Source organism: Alligator sinensis, unplaced genomic scaffold, assembly GCF_000455745.1.
Source record: "Alligator sinensis unplaced genomic scaffold, ASM45574v1 scaffold86_1, whole genome shotgun sequence".
NCBI lineage: Eukaryota > Metazoa > Chordata > Crocodylia > Alligatoridae > Alligator > Alligator sinensis.
In genome coordinates this window covers 1459833-1484015 of record NW_005841971.1, presented here as the reverse complement: position 1 = coordinate 1484015, position 24183 = coordinate 1459833, and the positions used below count along the sequence as shown (strand labels likewise).

Below are 24183 nucleotides of genomic sequence, written 5' to 3'. Positions count from 1 at the left end.
TCTCTTGCCCTTCTACGCTGAAATCAATGGTGAAGGCAGGTGTTCTGCCTCTCTGACCCACTAAGACCTTCTACAGACTTTTCTTGGTGCTATCGTGATGTGATATCTGCTATTCATTTTGGAGATCAGAATGCTGTAGAACAGTACCAGCTGAAAGCATTTTGTCAAGACTACTAATAAAAATCAATTATTTTTTTTGAGGCAGAGGGATACATTTAAAACATCAACAACAAAAACAGTCATTTAAATTTCTTATACCAAATCCAGGCCAAATTGATTCAACCTTTGCTTATTCTATTCAGGAGTTCTGTCTGATCAAATAAGCTGTATATATTTTCCCCATGATCCTCTTCCAATTTGTCCTGGGCTAGTAAAAGGAACACTGCTGCTTATTTCTTGGATCGCTCTCTCTGGAGCTGTGTAATTAAATAATGCTCCCAACACATTATGTATAATTAAATTAAGATAGTTGTTTAAGCTGATTTACGTGCAGGACCCCTGCTCTGCATCATTCACTTTTAACTCAATTCATACTGCTGCATCTTCCCTCTGGACCTATTTGCCAAAGAAACTAAGTCAAGGTGAAAATAGCAGTTATACTAACTATCAGAGAGGAGGTTAACCATGTCAGTCTGAAGTCTGGGCAGGGTAGCACCTTATGGCACCTACACACGTGCTCGAAGCCTGCCCCAAAGCGTGCTACTTAGCATACATAGGAGCAGACTTGATAAACTGAGTCTCCTGGAGCATGCTGATTAATACACTCCAGCAGCTTTGGCATCACATGTATTCAGCATCCCCGTGCTTCAAAATCGACCAAACTTTAAAGTGCCCCCACTGCCATTTTGAAGCACGGGACACTGAATACACAAGACATTGCAGGCACTTTAATTAGAGCAGCTCCTGAGAGCTCCTATAATTAAAGGCTCCACCCCCCACTCCAGAGCACATGTAAAAGTTGCCCTTAGAGACTAAATGAACCAGGACAGGGTCACCCTACCCTGCCTTCTACTTATCACAAGTGAATATATATATACACAAAATACACAGTCATGTAGTTGGGCATGCAAGCAGCTATATGTGTTTCCAAATAAATAAATACAAGTATGCATTTTGCACACAATTCACCTGTTTCTGTAACTGCATAAGGATCTTACAAGTGTCCGTTTTTTAGTACTTTCAGAAAATATGTCATGGCTGTATATACTATATTTTGTATCCAACAGAATACTGTTTTATTAGAAATAAAATCGTATTGTTCTGAAATTTTAGGAAATCTTGAAATTACCATAGGAAATGACCGTATTTTCCACCAATAAATGACCATATTTGAATCAACTTGTACTAGTTGATTAAAAAAATGTTTATTAACAAGAAATATCCAACCTTCATCTCTACCTAATCTTTAGCTGAGGAAGAGATTAGATTAAAGTTTTCAGCTACCTCATCCGTACTTGGCATATCAACAGATTTTTGCAACAGAGGGTAAGTTGTTCACTTCAGCTAGATAACTCTACACTGGCAGTTTTCTGGAATTCCTCAAGGAAATGCTTTGGGAAAAAATCCTGAATAATTAGAGAATGCTATAAAATTATAAAATGCAATTGAACCATGAAAAATGGAACAGTAATCTTAGAAAAGTACTCAGTCACTACCCAGGAAAAAAAAAACCAGCGAAGTTGGAAATGCCTCTTTCAGTGAACCTCCATGGTGCACACATGAAGCCCTGAATACATTTGCTTTGTATTTGAAGTGTGAAAGAATAATTTTAGTTCTTACCAGGTTTGGATTTCTGCTTTGTGAGGTGCTTGTGGTCGGTAAATATTGGTGTGGGGTCCTGTACAGCTGTTCTTTCCTCCAAGTCAGACTCTGGGATAGCAGTACAGCCACCTAGTTTAAAGCAGAATACCTTCATGTTGTACATATGCAACTAGAATGTAAACTCAGTGGTATGCAAATAAGAATAAGATATGACAAATAATGTGGCAACAGTCTTTAAGAGTATATAATGTTGGAATGGTCTTTCTTTTTATGAAAATATTGTGAAGATTGTGCACATTGTCACCATTCTTTTTAGTATACCAGTAAGGCCTTAGACATTCCTCTTTACCAATATGTAAGAAAAGTTAAACCTATAGTGTACATTAAGACTACTTCATAGAAAGGTTGGAAATAATGAATTATGTTAAGCATCAAATTGCTGGAACCTATTACAGTACAAAAAAAGTGATCAGTATGAAAAAAATAATTCTACAATGAGGAAAATCTGTGAAGACTGTGATAGCCTGCCACAAAGGCAAGAGAGTCTTTCATAATGGGTGGCTTATAAAAGTATGTATACAACAATTCTGAATACTTTTTGCCATAGATATAGGAGCTTAGTAGCTCAGTGACATTACTATTGCTCAGTTTCACACTACCTACACTGATGCTTGAAGTAGCATACAACTTCTCTTATGTGGTCTGTTATATTGACTTGTATGACCATGTGGATTTTTCCATCTGTACACCCACAAGCAGATCCAGGATTGTGGCAACGGGGGTGTGGCCACACCCCCTTGAGCTATGTGGCACATATGCAGTGAAGACAGCTCACTGCCATCTGCCACACAACCAAAAGCGGTGTCTCCACATCCCCCTCTCGGAGATCCTTGGATACCAGTGAGCTGGGAGCTCTGCATGCAATGTGAGCTCTATGAGCTCACTGGCAGGGTGATACAGGGTCTGCCTGGAGTTCCTACTTTGCACACAGCTCCAGAGTCCAGACATTGAACACTGATGTTCACTCTTTCCCATCCTCCTGCCTCCACTCCACCAGAATTCAGCAGCAGGAGAAAAAGGGATGAGCAGTGGTGGTGGGGCTGTGTGCAAACAGGGGATCCAGGCATGCCCTTCATCAATCAGCTGAGAAGCTGAGCTCACGGCACACGTGGAGCTCCCGTCAGGAGCTGTGCTGACAGGCCAGCATGTGGCCCACAGCCAAAGGGTGGCGAGACCATGTAACTGCACCCCCTTTAGATCCATCCCTGTATACCTTACTATATATTTAAATATCATATCAAATGCCTCCAGATGTGGAGAAAGTAAAGGAAGTGAGAAAGAGAAAGTGAAGAAAGAGAATATTTAGTACATTTATCAATCAACACTAGGAAACAAGCTGCTTCTGCATGCCAGCAGCACTGCTCACCTGGAGGCAGCTTCCACAATTCAAAACAGATTAGGATGTGGCAGGTATGTTTCAAACAGTTGCTCCCAGTACCTCCAGGAAAGTACTGCTGTTTGGTAGCAAAAACATGAATCTGCTGGCTCATAAATGTCTGCTCTTTAGGGTGACTTGACTTTCTTCAAGGAGCAGGGAAAGACAAACAAGTGGAAAAAAAAAGGAGGGGGAGAGATACAGGAATAGGAATGTGGGAGAAACAGATAATTCCATGTTTCACATTCCCTTACAGGATGTGTATGGCTAAACGGAAATAGGCACATTTTCATAATTGCTGATAATTGGATGCATATGCCATACTGAATCAGATGTAAACTTACGTGTGCTTTTACAGCTATGAAGAATAGGTGGAGTAAGTGCATAGTCAACCAGCCGGCACACAGCGTAAGTGCAGAATATGCAGCATTTGTAATTTTTAAAATGGAAAGGGATGCAAGTAGCTCCCACTGGACCCAGTTAGATTTGAAAGAAAGGAAGTTTAACTTCTCAATTTTAGCACAGCTGGTAAGGGTATGGGTAGTCTTTCTGCAACTTTTTTCAAACCAGAAGTAATTCATATTTTGTTTTCTTTCTTTTAATGCTGAATCTCAAAGTATTCTCATATGTTGCTTAGTAGCTTCAATTGAGTTCCTTATTTAACCCAATGAAGTTCATGAAAGGTCTACGCTTAATTTCAGGCATTTGTTCACTCACTCAAGTGCTTTAGAACAGGGGTTGTCAACTTTTTAAAATAAGTGTACCCCTGGCAGCCCCCTTTTTAATAAGTGTACCCGGGGAGGTGGGGGGTGGCACATGCACAGAGCAGGGGAGGGGGTGATGATTGAGCAGATGTGGCGCAGCAAGGCGGGGGGGGCAGGGGGGGTTACCCCTGGTTGACAGCCCCTGAATTATGTAATATAAGGCAGGCTAAACCAATTAACATTAAATGCTTTATTAATGTTTGGGCCTGGTATGCTGCTGGATTAGTACACAATAGGAAACAATATTATAACTCTAAATCAATTGTTTGCATAAACTTGTTTCTGTATAACAAAGTTACTATGACTGTCCTTTAATATTTATAACTTAAAACCTTTAACATCAAAATAACATCTTAAAGCTAAAAATCTTAAAAAATAAAAAGTCAATGAAAAATATCCACAAATAAGCCAAATGTAATTTCAATCTTGCTATTTCAGTGGGACACTTGGGCCTGGTGGGTCTTGCACAGCTGCTCAATCCTTGGAGCAATATCAGAAAGACAAACTCTCATCTCGTCTTTGACATCTAATTTTGCTCTGTGTTTTGTTTTAATAGCACCCAGTGCAGAAAATCCAGACTCGCATAAATATGTAGTTGCAAACAGCAGCAGGACTTCCACTGCTTTCCTAGTAAGCTCTGGATAGTCAGTTTGAATGTCCAACCAAAAACTTGAGATGTTTCATCCATGACTCTGATGCTTCTGACGTAAAAAGCTGTCTTTGATCAGTTTGATCAGCTTGTCTTTTTTGTGAACATTTGGACTTCAGCATTTCTTTGTTGGTAGCACTTGAAAATGGATTCCTGATCCAGTCCTGGTCAATTTGTAGTGACTTTTGCATTTCACCAAAATACCTGTTAATCTGAGCAACAAGCCCTGTTAGATGGCTATAAATTACCTCTGAAATGTCAGCGACTTCTGATGCTCCATCATTTCAGTCCATTAGACCACGGAACATCGTCATTATTCCCATTTTCACTAGTTCATTCCACCGTTCTGCTTTCACTGTGAACCCTTTCGTTTTGTAACAGAGATCTATTACATTAGTGTCTGGTCCCTGCATGCTTGTGTTCAGCCTGTTTAGTTCATCAAATGAGTCTACCAAGTAAGCTAGCTTAGCATTCCATTTGAGGTCTTTGAAATAATCAACAAATGAAGAATTCTGCTTCAGCAAAAACTGAGTTAACTCTGCTAGCAGATCAAACACTCTTCTCAGTATAGATCCACGGGACAGCCAGCAACCTTTGGAATGCAGAATGAGGCCGGGGTACTCAGCACCCATTTCATTACACATAGAAGCAAAAACACATGAGTTCAGAGGTGAATCGGGACGTTCATGATTTTTACAACAGAGAGTAAAACATTATTTAGGTCAGGGCTCAGTTTTTTTGACACTCGTGCTTCTCTGTGTAAGATACAATGAGTTGAAACAACATTTGGTGCTACCTGTTGTATTCTTGCTATCAGACCATTTCTACTGCCAGTCATAGCCCTTGCCCCATCTGTGCAAAGACCGACACAGTTGTTCCATGAAACGCCTTTTGTACTTATGTACTGATTAAGGACTTCAAAAATATCCTCCCCTGTTGTTCGTGTTGGCAGTTCAAGACAACAAAAAGAGTCTTCAACCAACTTCCTTTCCCAAATGTAGTGAACAAATACTACCAGCTGAGTCTGATTTCCTACATCTGTAGATTTGTCAACCTGAAGAGCATATGTAGAGACTGTTTTCAGTCTCTCAAGCAGTTGCGTCTCCACATCCTCTGCCATTTCATTAATTCTTCAAGAAACACTACTGTCTGAAATAGGTATCTTTTTAACTTTATCCGTGTGCTCATTGCCAAACAGTACTTCACAAATGTCCGCTACAGCAGGTATAATCAAGATTCTCCAACTGTATGTGCCTCTTGTATTTTGCAATTCTGAGCGATATCAGATATGAGGCCTTCAGAGTACTTCCGCTGAGTTTAATGCAATGGGTAAACACCTCCTTCTGACGTTTCAAACTTTCAAGCCACCGTTCAAAGTATTCAATCCATTTTCCAACCAAGCTGGCATGCTTTGTTTCCAAGTGTCCTTTTAATAAAGACAGCTTCATACACTCATTCCTTCAAACAAATGACACACTTCGGTTTGGATTTATCTTCGGGACCCACGTATGTAAAACTGAACTCCAAATACGTATTGCTGTACTTAAGAACTTTCTGTCGCTTTGCATTTTCTGTAGTATAGCCTTTTGTGTTTTTTTCCTCCATTTTTCTTTTGCACTTGAGGAATTTATCCATGTTCACTTGAGTTGCGTCAGTGCTCTGGCACTCCACAAATGCTGAACTGCCCCTTGGGACTACAGTGGAAAATCAGGAAGAAAATTTGAGTCGGGGGGGCTGAGTGAGAGCACGTTTGCATGCATGTGCACCCCCTCTCCCAGTAGGTAAGTCTGTCATGGGGAAGTGGCATGGGGGGACAGATCAATGCCCCCACAGTGAAGGAGGGAGTGGGGCAGAGGCAGGAGCTGGAGTGAATGGGCCCTGGGGCTGGGGGAGGTCATGGGATGCTTGGAGCCCAGGTGGCTCATCTAGGGGCGAGGGGGCGCTCCTGCCACTGCACACACCCCAGCAGAGGCCTGGGGGTCACATGCCCCCCAGATCTGTGTGCAGGACGGGGGTAGCTCCTGCTGCAGGCTGGACTCTACACCCCACTGCCACTGCCTCGAGAGCCATGCAATGCCATGTGACTGCTGCCATTGGGTGGGCAGGGGACAGACACACACATGCAGATGCAGACACATGCAGATGCAGACACACAGACCCCCTCCCCCCCACCTCACCCCAGCAAATAAATGTGTGGGGGGGAGAGGCGGGACAGGGGAGAGGCAAGGGGCTGGGGGGGGCCAGATGGGGACCCCCACAGTGCAGGAGGGAGTGGGGCAGGGGTGAATGGGGCCTGGGCTGAACCAGGTCCTGGGACAATGGCAGCCCAGCAGCTCCCATTGTGTGGCTGACAAGGAGGGGCTGGGGGCAGGGTGGCTGCCAGAGCCCTGCTGCAGGAGAGCAATTGCACTGACAGAGGTGCCCTGCTGGGCTAGCAGGCCCAGAGGCAGATTAATCAGGTAGCGATTCAATTTACAACCACTTTCAGGCACCTGCAGAACATCCCCATCACCCTTGCCATCACCATCCCCACAGCCGGTCACATGTGTGGCTCTGCCAGCTGCTGATGCATGTCGTGCCCAGCCAATCACGTGCCGCTGGGGCAGGCACAAAACACACTCCCCTTCCTGCCATTCAGACCCTTGCAGCTCTGCTGCAAGGGAGTAAGGGCCATTCTGGAGACCATGCAGGCGTGGGGGGTGGGGAGGCGCCATAGTGTGCTGTGTGTAGCCTGGCGCATCGCTCCCCCTTCTTTCTCCCCCTTGCTGCCTGTTTTCACCTATGCTAAACTTTTGTTCCTTATAGCTGTTTGTGAGGATATAAAGTACCAGGTTCAGGGAGTTCTTGGGTAAACAGTTACCTGTAAGTGCAGGGAACTGGATTCAATGGCCTAGAAGGCCCCATCCAGTCCTATGTTCCTAACCCATCATGTCTTAATCAACAATAGCAAAGACTACAATTTTTCTAATTGGAAAAGAACTGCCATAGCATATACCCCATTGGAACACCCAATTTACAGCAACATAATCTCTCTCTCGCATGGCAAAATAAGAGAATAAACATTTGCAAAAACTAAAATAGGCCGACCTAGTAGCATTGTACAGAGCACTACACTGCACCGAAGGACAAACAGCTTTTCCAGCAGCTTTAGAAACCCTAATCTTCCATCTAGTGAAGACAACAATTTAGTGAGGTAGAAACTCTGATAATTAGTTGGGGTAAAATTGGGTTGCTCCATTGACTACAACAGAGGTATGTTGACTTACACCAACTGAAGATTTGGCATGACATTTTTGATTTCAAGGAATCAGTGAGAGCATGAGCCCTTCTTATTCCAGATATACACTATCAACCAATATAATGTCACAGACTCCATTTGCTTCCTGAGAGAAAACTGCATTTTCTATTTTCTCAGCAAGGGGTTGTATTAAGGAAGGTCATAAACAGAGAGAGAAAATTTAGCATAAACTTAGATACAAAAAGCATCCAGCACAGGAGTATAAAATTCACCCCACACACTGGGCTGGATCTAGACCATGGAGCTCCTTTGCAGACTGGATCCAGTCTGGGGCATGGGGCATCAGCAGAGGGGGCAGTAGTGGTTATGACAGGACCAGCAGTAGGGCAAATGGTGGCTGGATCAACAGCCACAGGATGACAGACACTGTGTTACCAAAGCCCCTGGCTCATCCTCCTGCCACTGGTGACCAAATCCAATGAGACTGAGAGGTCTGAATTCTGTCGTAGGCCATGCTCCCTCCACTTCTGGTAGCCCGCCAGTAGCTTGGTGGGCTGAATGAATCAGCTCTGTGAGCCACATCTGACACCCCTGATTTAGCATAAAAACTAAATAAAGAAAGATAACCAGACATGCAAACACTGTGACATTAAATAGTACAATAGACTGCTATCCAATGGTACAGTGGTCATTATAAACATACATATTAGCTGAAAGAATATACTCAATAACTCAAAACTGTAAACACATAATACATCTCTAAGCATTCATATAAATAAGAAGTGCTGAAAGTACTATCATATATTAATTATACAGGGTTTTACAACACTGGGATTATGAGGAAAATGTCACATAATCCATTAGCACCTACTGAGTTTCTGCAAAAGGGTCATTCTAAACGGTTCATTCTAAAATCTAGAATGCCACAGGTTACGTAGTCCTGAGAATTAATGTTTTTTGATGCCAAGCTCCTTCATTAGTCATTAGCACTATTCTCCCTTTGATGGTAACTGAATCAGAGTCAGAAAATATCTATTTGCCCTTAGGCAGCCCATACTATTGGCTGGAAGGAAGTTGGATTTCCTGTTCTTGGTTTTGATGTTAGAAGTCTGTTAAAATTTACTTGTCAACTGATACTGTCAAAACTTACCAGAACTAAGAGCAAAATTCACTTTTTCCATTACCTTGCTTCCCTGATAAAGAACAGTGAGCAGTGGAATTTCACCATTTCATTTGGGGGCCTGACCATGTTACATGCAAAGAAAACATAGACTTGGAAAGAACCATAAACCATAGTATCAGCCACATTTTCAACACCATAAATAGCACTTATTGCCTACTTTAACAGAATTTTCAAAGATACTATACTGTACTGTACTAGTACTGTATGTGGTTCTACTTTAAAGTAAAAACAAAACACATTTCTGTAAGAGTATACAGTGTGTTCAGAGCTGTGCAAGATGACTAGAATACTGGAATGAATTATTAGTCCAACTGAAGTCAGTGGAAATTTTGGCATTGACACTAATGAAGCTCCTGTCCCTACTCCAAGAAGCATGTAAACTAGAGATGTGACAAGAAAAACGGAAGAGAGAATGCCAATGACATCACCAATATAAAGTCATGGTCATATTAAGGCATAGAGAAAAAAAATGGCAGAAAGAGATATTTGTTTGACTTCACAGAAGTGATTTATGAGTGAGCTTGATGAAGACAATAGAAAAGTTGTGAACTAGAAAAAGGAAAACATGACAGCCATGTGAGATGGGTCAGAAAGAGAGAAAAGACAATGTCAAGTTTGGCATCATCTCCAGAATGAAGAAGCATTGAAGTGATGAGAAACAAACTTAAATGAAGGAGTTTTCTGATAGTAAGACATTATTTGATATAAGCTTCTTTTACAGACCACCACTGTGGTCAATATTTCTTAAAACTTTAAGCTATCTTGCCACAACAATCATGGCACTCTCTTATCTGTGACTGAGACACAGAGATAAATCCTAGAAAAAAATATCTGTTGTTTTTTCACATTTTTTAAAATGCTATAAAACTCTGGTTAATTAACATGTTCTAAAAAATAAAGCTAAGATTTTCCCAAGTAAGTTAAACACTCAACTCCCACTGATGTTCAATGGAAATTGTACATTCAATTCCCTATGAAAATCCTAGCTTAAGTATATACATACTATAATAGATCTCTGCTTTGCTTCTTTACCGTTACCCTCTCTCCCTAATGTTATGAGAGTATTTCTACTGATTTTAGCACTATTATGTCGCTAAAGGTTGGCATATTAGACACCAGTACATTACTGTATAACAGGGGTGTCAAACTCATCTGGTCCTGCAGGCCAGATGAGCAGTGCAGGGCTGGTCCATAGGCTGGATGAACAGTGTAGGGCCAGGATTAGGTCCACAGACCAGTCCCCCACCTCCCTCCATTCAATACTGGGTCCAGCACCTGCACCTGTTGGTTTGAGATGTGATCTGTACACGGCAGCAGCTGGTCCAGGGTGAGCCCTTTGTGCAGCATGGGTCCCAGACTGGCTAGAACTGGTGCCACATGCTATGCATTCCCAAAGCAGCCCGGGCAGGTGTTAGATCTGGCATGCAGGGAACCCATGGACTCCCCCTTCCCTCCTGTATGCCAGATTCAGTGCCTACTCTGTCTGCTTCAGGACTCATGTTGCACACAAGGATCATCCTGGACCAGCTTCAGTGGGCACTGTATGTGGCACATATCTTGGACTGGCTGGAACAGGCACCATGTGCAGCTCAAGTCCCAGACTGGCCACGGGGGGGGGGTGCCATGTGTGACACAGTCCCAAATTGGGCACCACGGGTGCTAGATCCAGTGCACGGGGGAGGGGTGTTCCAGACTGCTCCTATGTAGGTACCACTTGCAGTACAGGTCCCGTAGCAGATGCGGTGTCTCAGGGCTTGAACTGAAGGGGCTGGCACAGCACCTGCTGTGTGTGGCATGTGGGTCAATTAGAGACCCCGAGCCAGCACTGAGGGCTAGAGGATATGGTTCTTCAGGCTGAATGTGGCTCACAGGCCATATCTTGGCAGCCCTGCTGTATAAGACTTAGTACGACCCTTATCTTGCACACACTGGGCACGCCTATATCAGTCACTTACAGCGTAGTAGCCTAATAACCCTGTGTAGTAGCATGCCAGTCAAGAACTGTGCTAATAAGCTACTGCGCGGTGTTATTAGGCTACTGCGCAGTAACAGTCACACAAAAAAACCTTGCACCGGTGCTACTGTGTGGTAAATGTAGACTGCACATTCAATTAGTACTTCATTAAAGAAATACTAAATTAAATGTGCAGTAACTATGGCTAATTAATGAACATACAGATGTGCCCACTGAAAGCCAGACACATTTTGCTGCTGGTTTCAGTGGTATAAATAGCAGCTCCTATTTTTAAAGCCTGTGCAGGTTAATATGTACATTTGTTTGCTGGGTTTAAAAAGCAAAACAAAAACAGACTCTGGCTTCCAGACCACCTTTCAGCAAACCCAAATGGGAGCTTGGTTCAGGTCTATGTGCACAGTGATGAATGTAACATTTAAAGATATGATTGATTTCGGTTTTCAATGTGAAAATGTTTCAAAACTCAGCAGGGTAGGTATTATTTAGACTGAAAAGTTTCTATTAACAACTCTGTCCATTATATTTACATACTACAGAGACTTATGTCACTCTAATAGTTCTTTATATCTATATTCAGAGAGATCTCTCTAAATTCCTTTGTGAGCTTGTATGCATTTCCAAGGACATCTACTGATGACCAGTTTTAGCAACATACTATTTAGAATCTTTGTCTATCCAAAGGACTGCAGGAAAAAATCACAGTAGCTAATCACTCACATACACTGATATGTATATAAGCAAATGATAGCAAGCAAAAAAGTTAATTTTTCTCTTCCTTTATTTTTTAAAGCAAGAACTGCACATAAATTCTACAGACTGGAAATAATCCAGATTAAGAAATTCTCCAGATGTCAAATCTGTAAACAGTGCTTCATAAAATGAATTTCTCCATTAATTGTTGGCAGGAACATCATCTAAAATATGTTATTGCCTTTTGACCCCCTCTTCCCCTTTTACTGTGTAGATGAATTCCTATCTGACACGACAGACATTTAAAAAAATATATTATGATAAATCTAGCAATTGGGGTAGGCAAACTATGGTCAGCACAACTGTTTGATAAGGTATGTTGTTCATAAAATTACAGCCAAGCAATTGTGAACTTTGTTTACTGAAGGAAATTAGAGTTTGCTTATTTCCACTATATGTTTAGTAGCACATTTAGTTCTTAGTTGGAAAGAAGCACACACTCAGAAGAAACATAAATATATGATACATTTTTTTTATTAAAGTACTGACAGTTTTTTTACAGCTTCTCATTGCAATGTTTTTACACATCTGAAAATAGTTCTTTAAAGCATGAAACAAAACTAGTGTAACAGCTATAGAAGGTTTTGAAGGCAAGACTATTTTTGTTTCCTTTCTTTGCCAATTGATCAATAATCTAAACTATTCCTCATTCTTCTGAGATTAAATCTTGCAAAAATTCTTCTACAAGTTAGAAAAAAAAAGTTACATATACCATCTTGTAGGTAAAAAAAGCAAGAAAATGAGCAGAAAACTCTGTAAAAAAGCAGCTATTAACTTCAGATATACACCAATATATGACAGAGACAGTCTGAACAACAAAACCATCACAAAATCCCAAGGTTTTGAGCAATTTCATATTCAACTGTAGGTTTTACCTGCAGCACAGGCTGAAGGAGTGATCTTAAGCAATGTGTAGAATGAAAACATTGTGTTCAATAGATCTTATTGCCTAGAACGCACTGAAACATTAAAGGGCTCATAACTGTAACTCCAGCTGCATACTGCTTGGAGTACTGCCTATTTACTCCAGTGATTTCACTCTTTTAGCATATTCTCTTGGTACTTTTAAAGAATCAGAATTAGCACTTTGGGAAGCTTTCCAAAAGATTTCTGTTGCAGCTGCCATGATCCTGCAACCCTATGTGTTTCACGCATCCACATGGCAGTCATGCACCTTGGCTCCTGGGACCCAGCTGGGTCCTGGCACCCAGCATCCACAGCTACAGGACTCTGGGTCTCTATGCTGCCGGGACCCAAAGTCAGCAACTGCTGGGGCTGAGAGTCCCCTAAATTGAGGGACTCCCAGCCCTGGCTGGGCACAGTACTCCTCTGCAGTTGGGAGCCCTGTCAGCTGAGGTTGTGCTGACACGGCTGCTTCACCGCTGTATTCATTAATTAAAGTGGTTTGTTCTAGTAGTTTATACTTTTGTAAAACCTTTTCTGTACCTTTTCATTCAGACTGTGTGAAAATAATTGGCATCCCTTGCTCCTGGTCCTAACAGGTTTGTGAGGCTCTGGAAAGTAAGTTGGATCAAGTGCCTTTACATGAATTCAGAAGCTCTCTCAACTTGTGGAGATGCAGGGGACCTTGGCAGAACACACTTTGTCTAAGAGAAGTTATGCTGTGCAAGTCATCAGATCCTCTTGGCCATTTTTCCAGGATGAGATTCAGTGCATGTGGTATGCAAGTCATAGGAATGGCATTGGGAAACCCTGCTAAGAACAGATCCTAACAGCTGTTTCCATTAAAGCAGCATTATTGGATATCATGCCAAAAACATCAAAATCAACATTCGGTAGTACACTTAGTAAAGCATTGCTGAGTGGAATAATGTTCATCTATTTAGCCCTTAAACTTCTACTAAAAGAAGTTTCTGACTAGCTGAAAGCAAAGGATGAATGATGGTGGTGCACACGTCACCCATGAGTTTGCTTCATCCAACAATGCATTCACCTGACAATCATGTAAAATTAGTTCCTTCTGTTCATGTCTTCATTAGGAAAGGAAAATATTTTTGAGATGTGTGGAGTTTGGAGGAATTCCACCTTCTTTTGTCTAATGGCATGAAAATTCAGTATATAATGAAGCCTTTTCAAGGGGGAAAAAAAATCAGCTGAGAAAAACTTCTGACCTATACCAGGAGAAGTTTACCATTTTATCTTCCATAGTGTGTGGTCTGACTGAAACAGCCAGTATCTGTTGTAGTCCTTCTACCTATTCAGCATCTTTACTCTCAAAGTAATTTTTTTAATATATCATCATTGCATAGGATTTGTGTATTCAGTGATAAATACTATGGCAGCAGAAGTTACAGATTTTTACTGTCAAATTTTCAGAGCCCAACTTTTACGGTTGAATGACTGGCTGCTGCTTTTTTTTCCAAGTTGGTGTGTTATTTTAATAGTACATATATGATTACTAAATGCTGATGGGATTTTACTTATTGCATTACTAATTAAGTTGACACACTTAAATCTTGGATGTGCATCTCTTTCTGGTTTTAAATGTAGAAATTACTTGAAATATTACTTTCTAGGATTTATTCTCTGAAAATAATTGTATATATAAATAGGCGCATGCATACAGTTTACTACTGAGTCCTCGTCTCCTGTCCTGCATACAGACCCAAAGAAAACTCCCGACGGTCAATATTCTGAGCTGTTGAGTCCAATAAGAAGTTTCTTCAGAGCATACCTGCTCTTAGTAAAATTAATCACATCCTGTTTAATTAAACAATCACATTCTGTACACCATATCTTTTATTACTACACCATTATTCTATATTTTTATTTAAAATGTATATTATGTAAGTTATACAACAACAAAAAACCCAAACCTCTTAGCATTAGGTGCCTTTAAGACACTTTTAACACCAAGTTCCTTCTCTTATTCTTACCTGAAAAATCTTTGTGTAGCCTGAGGTACATTAAGACATATATTCAGAGGAAGCAGTCCCTAGTTTGAGGATTCATTCGTTTACATGCACACTTAATCAAGAAGGTAATTAGGGATCTATCCCTGCTGAGGAAAGAGAAAATTCCAGGACTGATTTGCTTTCATGATATAGTTTATAAGTCTGTTTAGTGACATGTGTGCTGTGACAGGGCCAGGTCCCTTACATGTACACTGGAGGCTTTTTACCTATAACCACTTCTGATGACAGCTAAGTCAGAGGAAGCTAAGAAATGGAGGACTGCATAGAGTTTGCTTTTACCTTGAGGCCAGAGACTAGGAAGAGAAGATGAACAATAGAGGTGACTTGACAAAAATGACTGTAAGCATAAGCAGGGAGATATATGTGGTTCTTGAATGGGTACCTGGCAGATGCTGCTTCTGTATAAAATGGTTCCTAATGGACCTCATGGAAGAGAAACACAGTGGGAGAAAAGTACTCCCATTTGTTTAAAACACAAATCATTGAGATAGAATTTGATACATTTATAAACAGGATTGTGTGACACCATTGTTTGTGACAGCAGAGGATGGGACCTGATTATGTAGGAGGCTCTTTCTTGTCCTCTGTCCTATATTCCTATGGAACATTTCTGTCCTATAGATATAAAATAAAGGAACAAAAGGATCAAATAAAGAAAAAATGTCTTTATCACTCTTAAGGGAGATGGCCTAGTTTTATTAATTATAGGAAGTAATCAAGTAGTACATGATGAAAAACAAATGTAAACAATTTGGCATTGAACAAAATTATGCTGATTTCTGCTGTTGAAACTTTTCACTAGAATAGCAATACTGCCAATAGGGACATAAAAATACCAATCTGGGAACTTCTAGTTCTCTGTGGTATTTGGGCAAGACAGATTTGTGAACTGACATTTGAATGGATACCTACAGAACTATAGAAATGCAACATCATTTATTGGCAGAAATTCAGTAAAAATAATCAGGGGCTGAATTCGTAGGGAATAAAGAATTAGCTTCTCTGTTCTACTGTATTTCCAGATATTACTCTGAAATAATCAAACCTGGTAGTGAAATAAACAAGAGTACAAGCCTCCTCTATTAATAAAGTCAAAACCCAATATATAGCCAATGAATTTCAAAGTTAAGCAACTAGTAGAATCGTTGGGTATGAATGAGCAAATCAAAACAACTAAAGAATTTGCAAAGTTGAAAGTAGAGATTCTTTTTAATATGAAAAAGAATCTTCCATTGCTTGAAACAAACTACTCAAATAAAACAGCTCTATTTTCTGTTTAGTATACTATTGAAGACTGCAATATTGAAGTTTGTTGAAGCACAAGTTTCCAAGTTTATTTTTGACGGCACCCTGAAGACCACCAGAGCTTTATTTGGAAATATTTGGTCAGAAAATTTACAAGATCTTTGAGCAACATTGCTTTTTATTTAGTAGAAGAGATTTTCTGAATGATTAACTTAATGACTTCCTTGGGTTCTATTGGGGGTGGAGAGTTAAACTAATATTAGTATCAAACATATAGTGTCCTTTGTTTTGCTTTTGCCGTAACATTTTAGTGACTTAAGTCCCAGCAGCTTCCTTGTTTACTTTCAGAATTAAACCTTTTTTTTTTGCAACCAAAACCTCCTCAACTTGTGTTGGATCATCCTTCCTGTGGCAAAGACACTGGCATTTTGATGAGGATATCTTCATCAGGATTTGTGTCAGCATACTAATGGTTGCATTAGAATGCTGACAGATCCCCAAGAATCCACATAGATGACAAAGAACAACGTGGCTGTAGGATCCATAGGCATTTTAATCTTAGCACTGAACTGGGCTCCACTGGGTTAACAGTGTAGTTTCATTTATTTAGCCTATTTGATTTTGAGAATATGGAGATAGCATCCTAAAAATTTAAATGTTAATTTTGTTCTGAAGAACTGAGAGGTATTTATTAATTTCAAAGAGATTGGTGCTAACCAGTAGACTTCTCTTAGCAAAACACTTGAAATGCTGAGCCCGGGGACCTGACTTTGACCTCTCTTATCCCTATGTAAATCAGACGCAACTCTACTGAAGCAGTGGTATTAAACTGTTGTAAAAACAGCGCACATGAAAAAAATATATAGGTTGTACTGCTGGAGTGGTTCAGATTTTTTTCCCCTTGTTTAATTAATTTTGGAGGACTTATTTTATTAGGACCAGCAAGCATCCTAAATAATACCTTGAACCCAAGATTTTCTAAAATGACTAGTCACTTTGTGTGCCTTGTTTGACAGATGTTAAAGAGGCATGATTTTTAGAAAGTACTAAACATCCTCCTTCTGAAAACCAAGCATTTCAACATGTCTTAAGCAAAGTTCCTGATCTATACATTTGGAAAGCCTTGAGCCTGACAGCAGGTGGTTTAACTTGGCAAACGTCACCAAATAAATTATGTCCACTAGTCGTTAGAAGATAAAGGACATTTTACGAGAGTTATGTTCAAGTTAACCCAATCTTTTTGGTAAAGCAATCTCTGTTTTTATAATAAAATGCTAAGACCAAGACAAAGCAGCTTTTTATATAGGGAAGACAGAATTAACTGCATTGCTTCAACTTTTGCAAAACTGACAGTGCTGTTAATGTACAAAACTGACAGAGCAAGTGGAGTAGAAAGACACAATCAGTTATTGTCCTGTTTTATACTTATTTAACTCATCTAATTCAACTACATAGTTTTCAACGGTTTGCTTCTAACTACTTTTATGAAATTATGATGTGGAAATTAGAACTTTATCAAAGGTATCAGAAATTACTCTTCCATTTTTTTTAAGATTGCAAAATTCTTGGTACATTGTCATCTCTTTATTTCTCTCTGTGCATGGTCACATTATTGAGACCTTAAAGTGCTATTGTAACACAAAGGTTAGACAATAATTAAGCGCATTAATGTTTATCATTTTTTAGGAAAATGTGTTTGTTGAAATCCATGTTCTGTTCTGTTATTTTTTTCCCCTTACCATAAACGCATACCCTTCATAACACAGCAGGTGATGCAGAAGTAAGAAACTCTTGGGTCATGTGATCACAGTCTCTATCCTACACAAAAGACTATCAGGCAAAGTCATGTTTGAGATGGCACATGCAATATATATGTTGCTACAAAATAAAAAAGGGCTACCAAAATTGTAGTCACATTTGAATTTAGTGTTTATACTCTGATGCTTTTTCATGTCGTTAAGAGAACTTGTGATAATCAATTTGTTTCAAATACCTGTCATTTTCCCTGCAACTCCCTTATCAGTCAATATTCCTTAGATATGAAGCTAGAAATATATTCTAAATTTCCAAGATGCTTTAACTTGCCCTTGTCAGTGACATCAATCTTGGGCATTTTTGTGGAACATTGAACTATACCTCCCACAGTACAGCAACAGATCAATATTCTAGAGAAAAGCCCCTATCAGGTTAGTAGTGTCCCCAAGGTAGAGGCAACACTTAAATTTCTATTCAAACTAATATTTTAGAACCATGGAATTCACTGTATTTAAAACTGGGTGGTATGGTTTACTTCCCCATAATATGATTTTAGGTTGGGCTATCCCTTTGTTACAGAACTATATTCAAGTGCTATGTATGGACGTGTATAGCTGAACATTATGTAACATAATATGATAATATTTTTGAAAGAGTATCATAGACCTGTGTGATTAAGCAGGGTCTGAAACTGGTTTCACGCTGGCTGCAGAATGCATATACTTCCCCCTATACCTGGTAATGTTACTGCTTCTTGCCAGCTGTTTCTACAATTTCACTCCCCATACCAAACAACTCTGAAAAACCAGGTGTGCTCTCTCTCTTCTCTACTGCTTCATCACTTCAAAGAAACTAATCTAAGCTCAAACACTGGGGTGGTCAACCTAATAAAACTGCAGTTTTCTATTAAAAAGAATGTACTGTTTTGTAATAAGATCAACATTTTACCAAACTTGATAGTTATAAATGTATTTATAGCTTTTCAAAATGCACAAAAAAAAAAATCACATCCTTTAAAACAAGTCAAAGCATTTTAAAGTCTGTTGTGGCTGTTAACCCTAGGAACTCCTTCTCTTTCATATCATTCTGTTATACCAATCTTTCATTTACAGATCTTTAACCATGATATTTTAAGATTGGCTCTCTGAGGGCAAGTTTTCACTTTTGTCAGAGGAAAATTCCACTGGTTGCCATGTCCATTTATCAAAAAGGAATAATTAAATACTATACCTGGAAAATTATAACAAATTTATACATTATCCATATATAGAAACTAATTATTGGGGAGGTTGTTCGTATATTCAGGGTTGTCTTGTATTTGAGTAAATATAGCCTATGAAATGTTTCTGTATTTTGTGTAGACGTACAAGACAATTATCTCAAACCATCTTTAGTGTTTTTGACTTAAATCAACTGACTCACCAGATATGCAGAATGAGCCAGTGACAAAGGATATATTTTTTTGTAGTATAAAGTAGGAGGAATATTTTGTGTTGATTCAGTCTGAAATGAACGGTTGTGCTGGTCCTCAGCTAATGATAATGCATTTCAAAGGATGAAGCAGTTGGTCAGTGCTCTATAAGCCCCCACAGGACAAAGTGCATTCCAAGCAAAACACCAAAAATCATCTCCTCAAATATTATGATTTATACTTACACCATTTAAAAGAATCCACATATTTACTAAGATTTTCAATCTTTTCAGCCTAAACTAATGTAGAAGATTGAATTTTAGGCTTAAAAGTTTTCTATGCTTTAAGGCAGAGTAATTATGCAGGGAGTAATAACACAGCATTTATCAGCCCATCAACAAAACAAAAGCCTCTCTCATTAGTTCAAACTCTTCTTAAACAACTTTTTCCAAGGAAGGAACGGAGGGACATTACCAGCTGACCTGTTGATTAGCTCCAAAAAGTCCTAAGCGGACACTGTCCTGTCTGCCTTTCCCGGTGAGACACACACAGAGACACCTCTCTGCATTAGCTAGCATACCACATGCCTAGGGTCCGTGGGGCTGGAGACCATGCTGTGGGAGATGGGAGGGAGGGAGGATCCCTGCTTGAGCAGCGAGTGGTAAGGTGGGGGTGGGGCAAGGGGATGCCAGGCAGACCCTGCTGTGCCTGCCGTCTCTGATGGAGCTCCAGGCAGGGAGCAGAGGGGAGGGGCCATCCCTGTTCTCTGGAGCAGAGAGCCCCACCCAGCTCAGGGCTGCACAGCATCTGGGATGCTGGGGGGACTCTGGTTTAACTTAAACAAGGAAGGGGTCTGGGACAGACATTGCATAAACCGGTTTGACCCAAATCAGTTAAGTCTGATTCTACATTCAACCAGGCTTGTCTTAAACCAGTTTCAGCCATTTTGAAACTGGCTTATGTGCACTAAACTTATGTCCTGCTACAGGTTTAAACCAGTTACTGATCACTTAAACCAGTTTATGTGTAATGCCTGTCCCTAGCCTGGATGGTATAACTGAAGCCAGCTAATTGCATTCCTCTTAGGTGTAGAAAGCTTATTTTTTTTATACACTCCAAACAAGGAACTCAGTCAGTTGAGTACATATTTTTCCTTCCTAACTGATTGTGGCCTAACGGTGTGTTAGACAACTTTTAGACAAAATCAGTGGTATCAACCTTTTTGACAGGCATGACACAAATTAGCCCCAAACTCTCTGCAAGTGCCACTCTGACCCCTATTCCTTTGCCCAATCTGCTGCCCAGCTTTCTGCTCCCTGATCAAGCTTGCTTTGCTTTCTGCTCCCTGTCCTGTGCTCTCTGCCTGATCTGATGATCCACTTTCTACTCCTTCCCCTGTTTGACACTGCTGCCTGTCCCACCCCCAAACCTCCATATGCCCCACACAGAGGCTGCCTGGGCCACTCGCAACACCTGTGTCACAGGTTTGCCACCCCTAGAATAGATGATTTAGCTATACAGATTCACAGAAATCCATATTATTTTCAATTGTACAATCAAATATACCCTAGGTACATTGTTTTCAGCTGGTACCATGCTTAATATTTTTTATTGATCTATTCATTGCTTAATTCCACACACAAGAATATTGATTGTTAAACAATTCCCATGATCTATAATTGATTATGGAAATAAAATATATTATACATTATTTCCAAATATAAGACACTATTTAAAGCAGACTGATTTGATTTATCTGGAAGAAGCATGTTTTATACCCAAAAACTTGTCAAACATCTCTCTTAACCATATAGTTGGCCCAATAAAAGCTTTCACAAAAAGCCCTTGTCTTCAGCATCGCCTGGACCATTTAACATTCTAACTCCACTACTTGATTTATCCTGTGATTTTTCCATTGTCCATGCTAGTTTCAGTGAATCAGTTAAAGCAGTTAAGAACCAATGATTGTGAAAAATGCTTTAGTACCTGTTAAGAGTCTGGAAATGTGACACATACCATATTAACCATGTTTTAAACTCTCCAGTCCTGAATTATCATTTGCTTTTTAAAAATAATACATTTTGTAACCTTTTTTTGAGTAAGTTGCAACATGTATGCTTATTTTCCTTACTGTACCATTTAGGTTCCCTCTACACGTTACATTTATGGGAAGGGTGCTACATATGCACCCAATTTAAGGTGCCATAAAATGGCAAGTGAGACATGAAAACATGGAACATTGTTATGGCTGGTTTGTATGGCAACTTAAATTTAACATATAGCCTGGGCTGAAACTGATTTCATTCCTCCACAGGTTTAAAGTCCCCAGTGGGGAGACCCTTTCGCTTCCATCCCAGAAAACCCTGATCCCCTGTGCCTGATAGCCCAGCCAGAGCTACTAGGGACAGGGTTTTGACAATCAATCAGCTGATTGTCAGCCCTGATACAGACAGCCCAAGGTCCAAGACCTTTGACTGTCTGGGCTTGGAGCTAACAATTGGATGGTCATCAGCCCCAGCTGAGACATCTCCACATCAGGAACCAGACCCAGGTTTGTCTGGGCAAGGGCCAACAATCAGTCCTGTGTGCAGGACTGTGAAACCCGCCTTTTAGTCTGCCAGGGTAAGGGGACCCCAGGATCATAATGCCCCCTGCACTGGCAAGTAACAACAGTGCAATTTGGACCTGATCCCAAAATTGTGTCTCCTGCCATGCACATGAGGTATGGCAGGAGGCATGACTGTTGGGGTCAGATCCTATTGTGTCATTAAATGCATGTGTGCCAGGGGTCTTAGTACCATAACAAAATATAATTTTTCATTTTGCTCTTACTTTCCTGATATTTCAATATTTTCAGAGTCATAGTTCAGAATATACAGTTCTGTCATCACTTCTGACAAGAAAGCTTTTTTTGAGATTGGAATCAGCCCATACAACTTAGTTTAAATCTAATCCTTTTTTGAAGTGTAAAACCAATGAAGTGTAAAACAAAAACAAAACTGATAACCACATATGGCTTCCTATAAATAAGTTTTATTTCCTGCTTGGCTGCCATGGGAACTGTGGATTTCATTGCATGTTCTCAAGGCGGAGCTATGATTTGAATTGCTTCAATTGCAGAGGATCTAACAAAAAGAAAATATACTATTCGTACTAGTCTTTGCTGTTAAACATTTAAAAACTGTCTCTAGATGTTAGTTTTGTCAAACCTAAATATGATATGGAGAGTGCAGTATTTCAAATAGTAATATATGGTATCCATTAAAAGCCAGGGCTGTACAGGGGTTCCATGTTGTCGCATATATTATATGTGAAACGTATCTTACAAGTTAGTGAGTGTTCTCACCAAATGTTATTGAATCAATGAGATTTTCTTATTTTCTTTATACCTGTATCTATGTACTGATCCTCATAACATAACATGCTGACTATGGCCTCATTATGCTAAAGTGACATGATTTCAAATAAAAATAAACAAAGTTTCTAAAGTCTCTTCATTCCATATCAACTCTTCCCCTGCTCCTCTCCAAAATATAATCCAATATAATAGTAGTCCTTTCCCTTTTTACTGACCCCATAATTTATAGTGGTTAATGGTTCAAAATTGGCATTTGCATTTTCCTCCCTCTCCCCCCATCCAAATATTGAGGGCTTGTCTACAATGAAAAGCCTTCTGGCAGCAGAACCTGCTGAGCTCATACAGACCCTTGTGGCTTCCAGTAGCAGGACAAATACTGCTATCAAACCCACCAGGGTAGAACAAACCTGAGAACATCCCACCTTATGTAGCTAATTCAGGCTGCATATACACATTCAAATAACCTGGAAGAATTCTCTCAGGTTTCCTCTCTGGGTAGAGAAACTTACCCAGAGCTGTTTGTACAGACATTCATATGCTGAGGCCCTGTACTGCAGTGCTGACACTGTGCAGACATCAAAGGGGGGAGATCGGGGGGCAATGCATACATGTCAGTGTGCTCTGCAGGCTTCCCTAATCCACCTGGTGACAGATTGCAACAGTGCACAGGGCAGCCCTGATTAGCTGACCAAGATTGCCCATGGTCAGTCTGCATTTCCTTGCAGCACAATTTGGGGATTGCAAAGGTCAACTGTTCTGGAGCAGCAGAGTGCAGCAAATGACAAAATGTCTACCTGAGGTGGGAGGGGGAGAAGCTAGAGAACCTAATGATCAAAGGGAAGCTGGGTGACAGTGACCATGAGCTGATCACCTTCACCATCTGCCATAAAGCTGGCAAGTCAGTCAGTAATGCAGAAGTCCTCAACTTCAGGAAAGCTGACTCTGACAAGCTAAGAAAGCTTGTCAGTGAGGCCCTAAAGGGCCACAACCCAAAGGGAAGGGGAGTTCAGGACGAGTGGTTGCTCCTCAAGGGAGCAATCTTGGATGTGCAAGCAAAGTCCATCCCATCTCAGAGGAAAGGCAAGAAAAGGGCACAGCAGCCCCCCTGGCTCTCCAGGGAACTGGTGAACCTCCTGCGTCTTAAAAGGAAGACCTACAAAGGATGGAGGACTGGAACCACCACCAAGAAGGAATACTCTGCTCTGGTCTGGACCTGCAGAGAGCAAACCAGGAAAGCCAAGGCTGCGATGGAACTCCAGCGAGCTACAAATATTAAGGACAATAAAAAGTCCTTTTTTAGATATTTGGGGAGCCGGAGGAAAAGCAAGGGCAACATTGGACCCCTGCTAAACCAGATGGGACAAATGACAACCGATGCCTATGAAAAAGAAAAACTTGCTAAATGGGTACTTTGCGTCAGTTTTTTTACCAGTCCCATGGGACGCCCCTGCTCACTGTGGGTCAGGGAGGCCTGGGTGAGGGAGATTCCTTGCCCTTCACTGAAGCTGACCTCATGAAGGGCTGGATACCTTGACAGGCTGGATACCTTCAAGTCAGCTGGCCCTGACGGTTTGCACCCTAGTGTACTCAAGGAGCTGGCAAGCATCATAGCTCAGCGCCTGGCACAGATCTTTGAGAACTCCTGGTGCTCTGGTGAAGTGCCTGAAGATTGGAAGAAGGCCAATGTGGTGCCTATCTTCAAGAAAGGGAGGAAAGTAGATCC

General features: G+C 40.6%; 1 protein-coding gene across 8 annotated transcripts in view; it reads right to left on the bottom strand.

The window, feature by feature from the left end:
• Positions 1 to 24183, bottom strand: part of BBS9 (Bardet-Biedl syndrome 9) — a 473863-nt gene that overhangs the window by 159965 nt on the left and 289715 nt on the right. For 5 of the 8 annotated variants that reach the window (XM_025200564.1, XM_014518627.2, XM_025200565.1 and 2 more), the window contains one exon: positions 1780 to 1890. The exons of 1 other annotated variant lie outside the window; for it this stretch is intronic. In XM_025200564.1, coding sequence (XP_025056349.1) covers positions 1780 to 1890 — 111 coding nt within the window. Of the gene's footprint in view, positions 1 to 1779; positions 1891 to 6272; positions 6304 to 24183 lie in introns of those variants that run through there. 2 more of the 8 variants (XR_003093361.1, XR_003093362.1) reach the window with 2 other exon arrangements.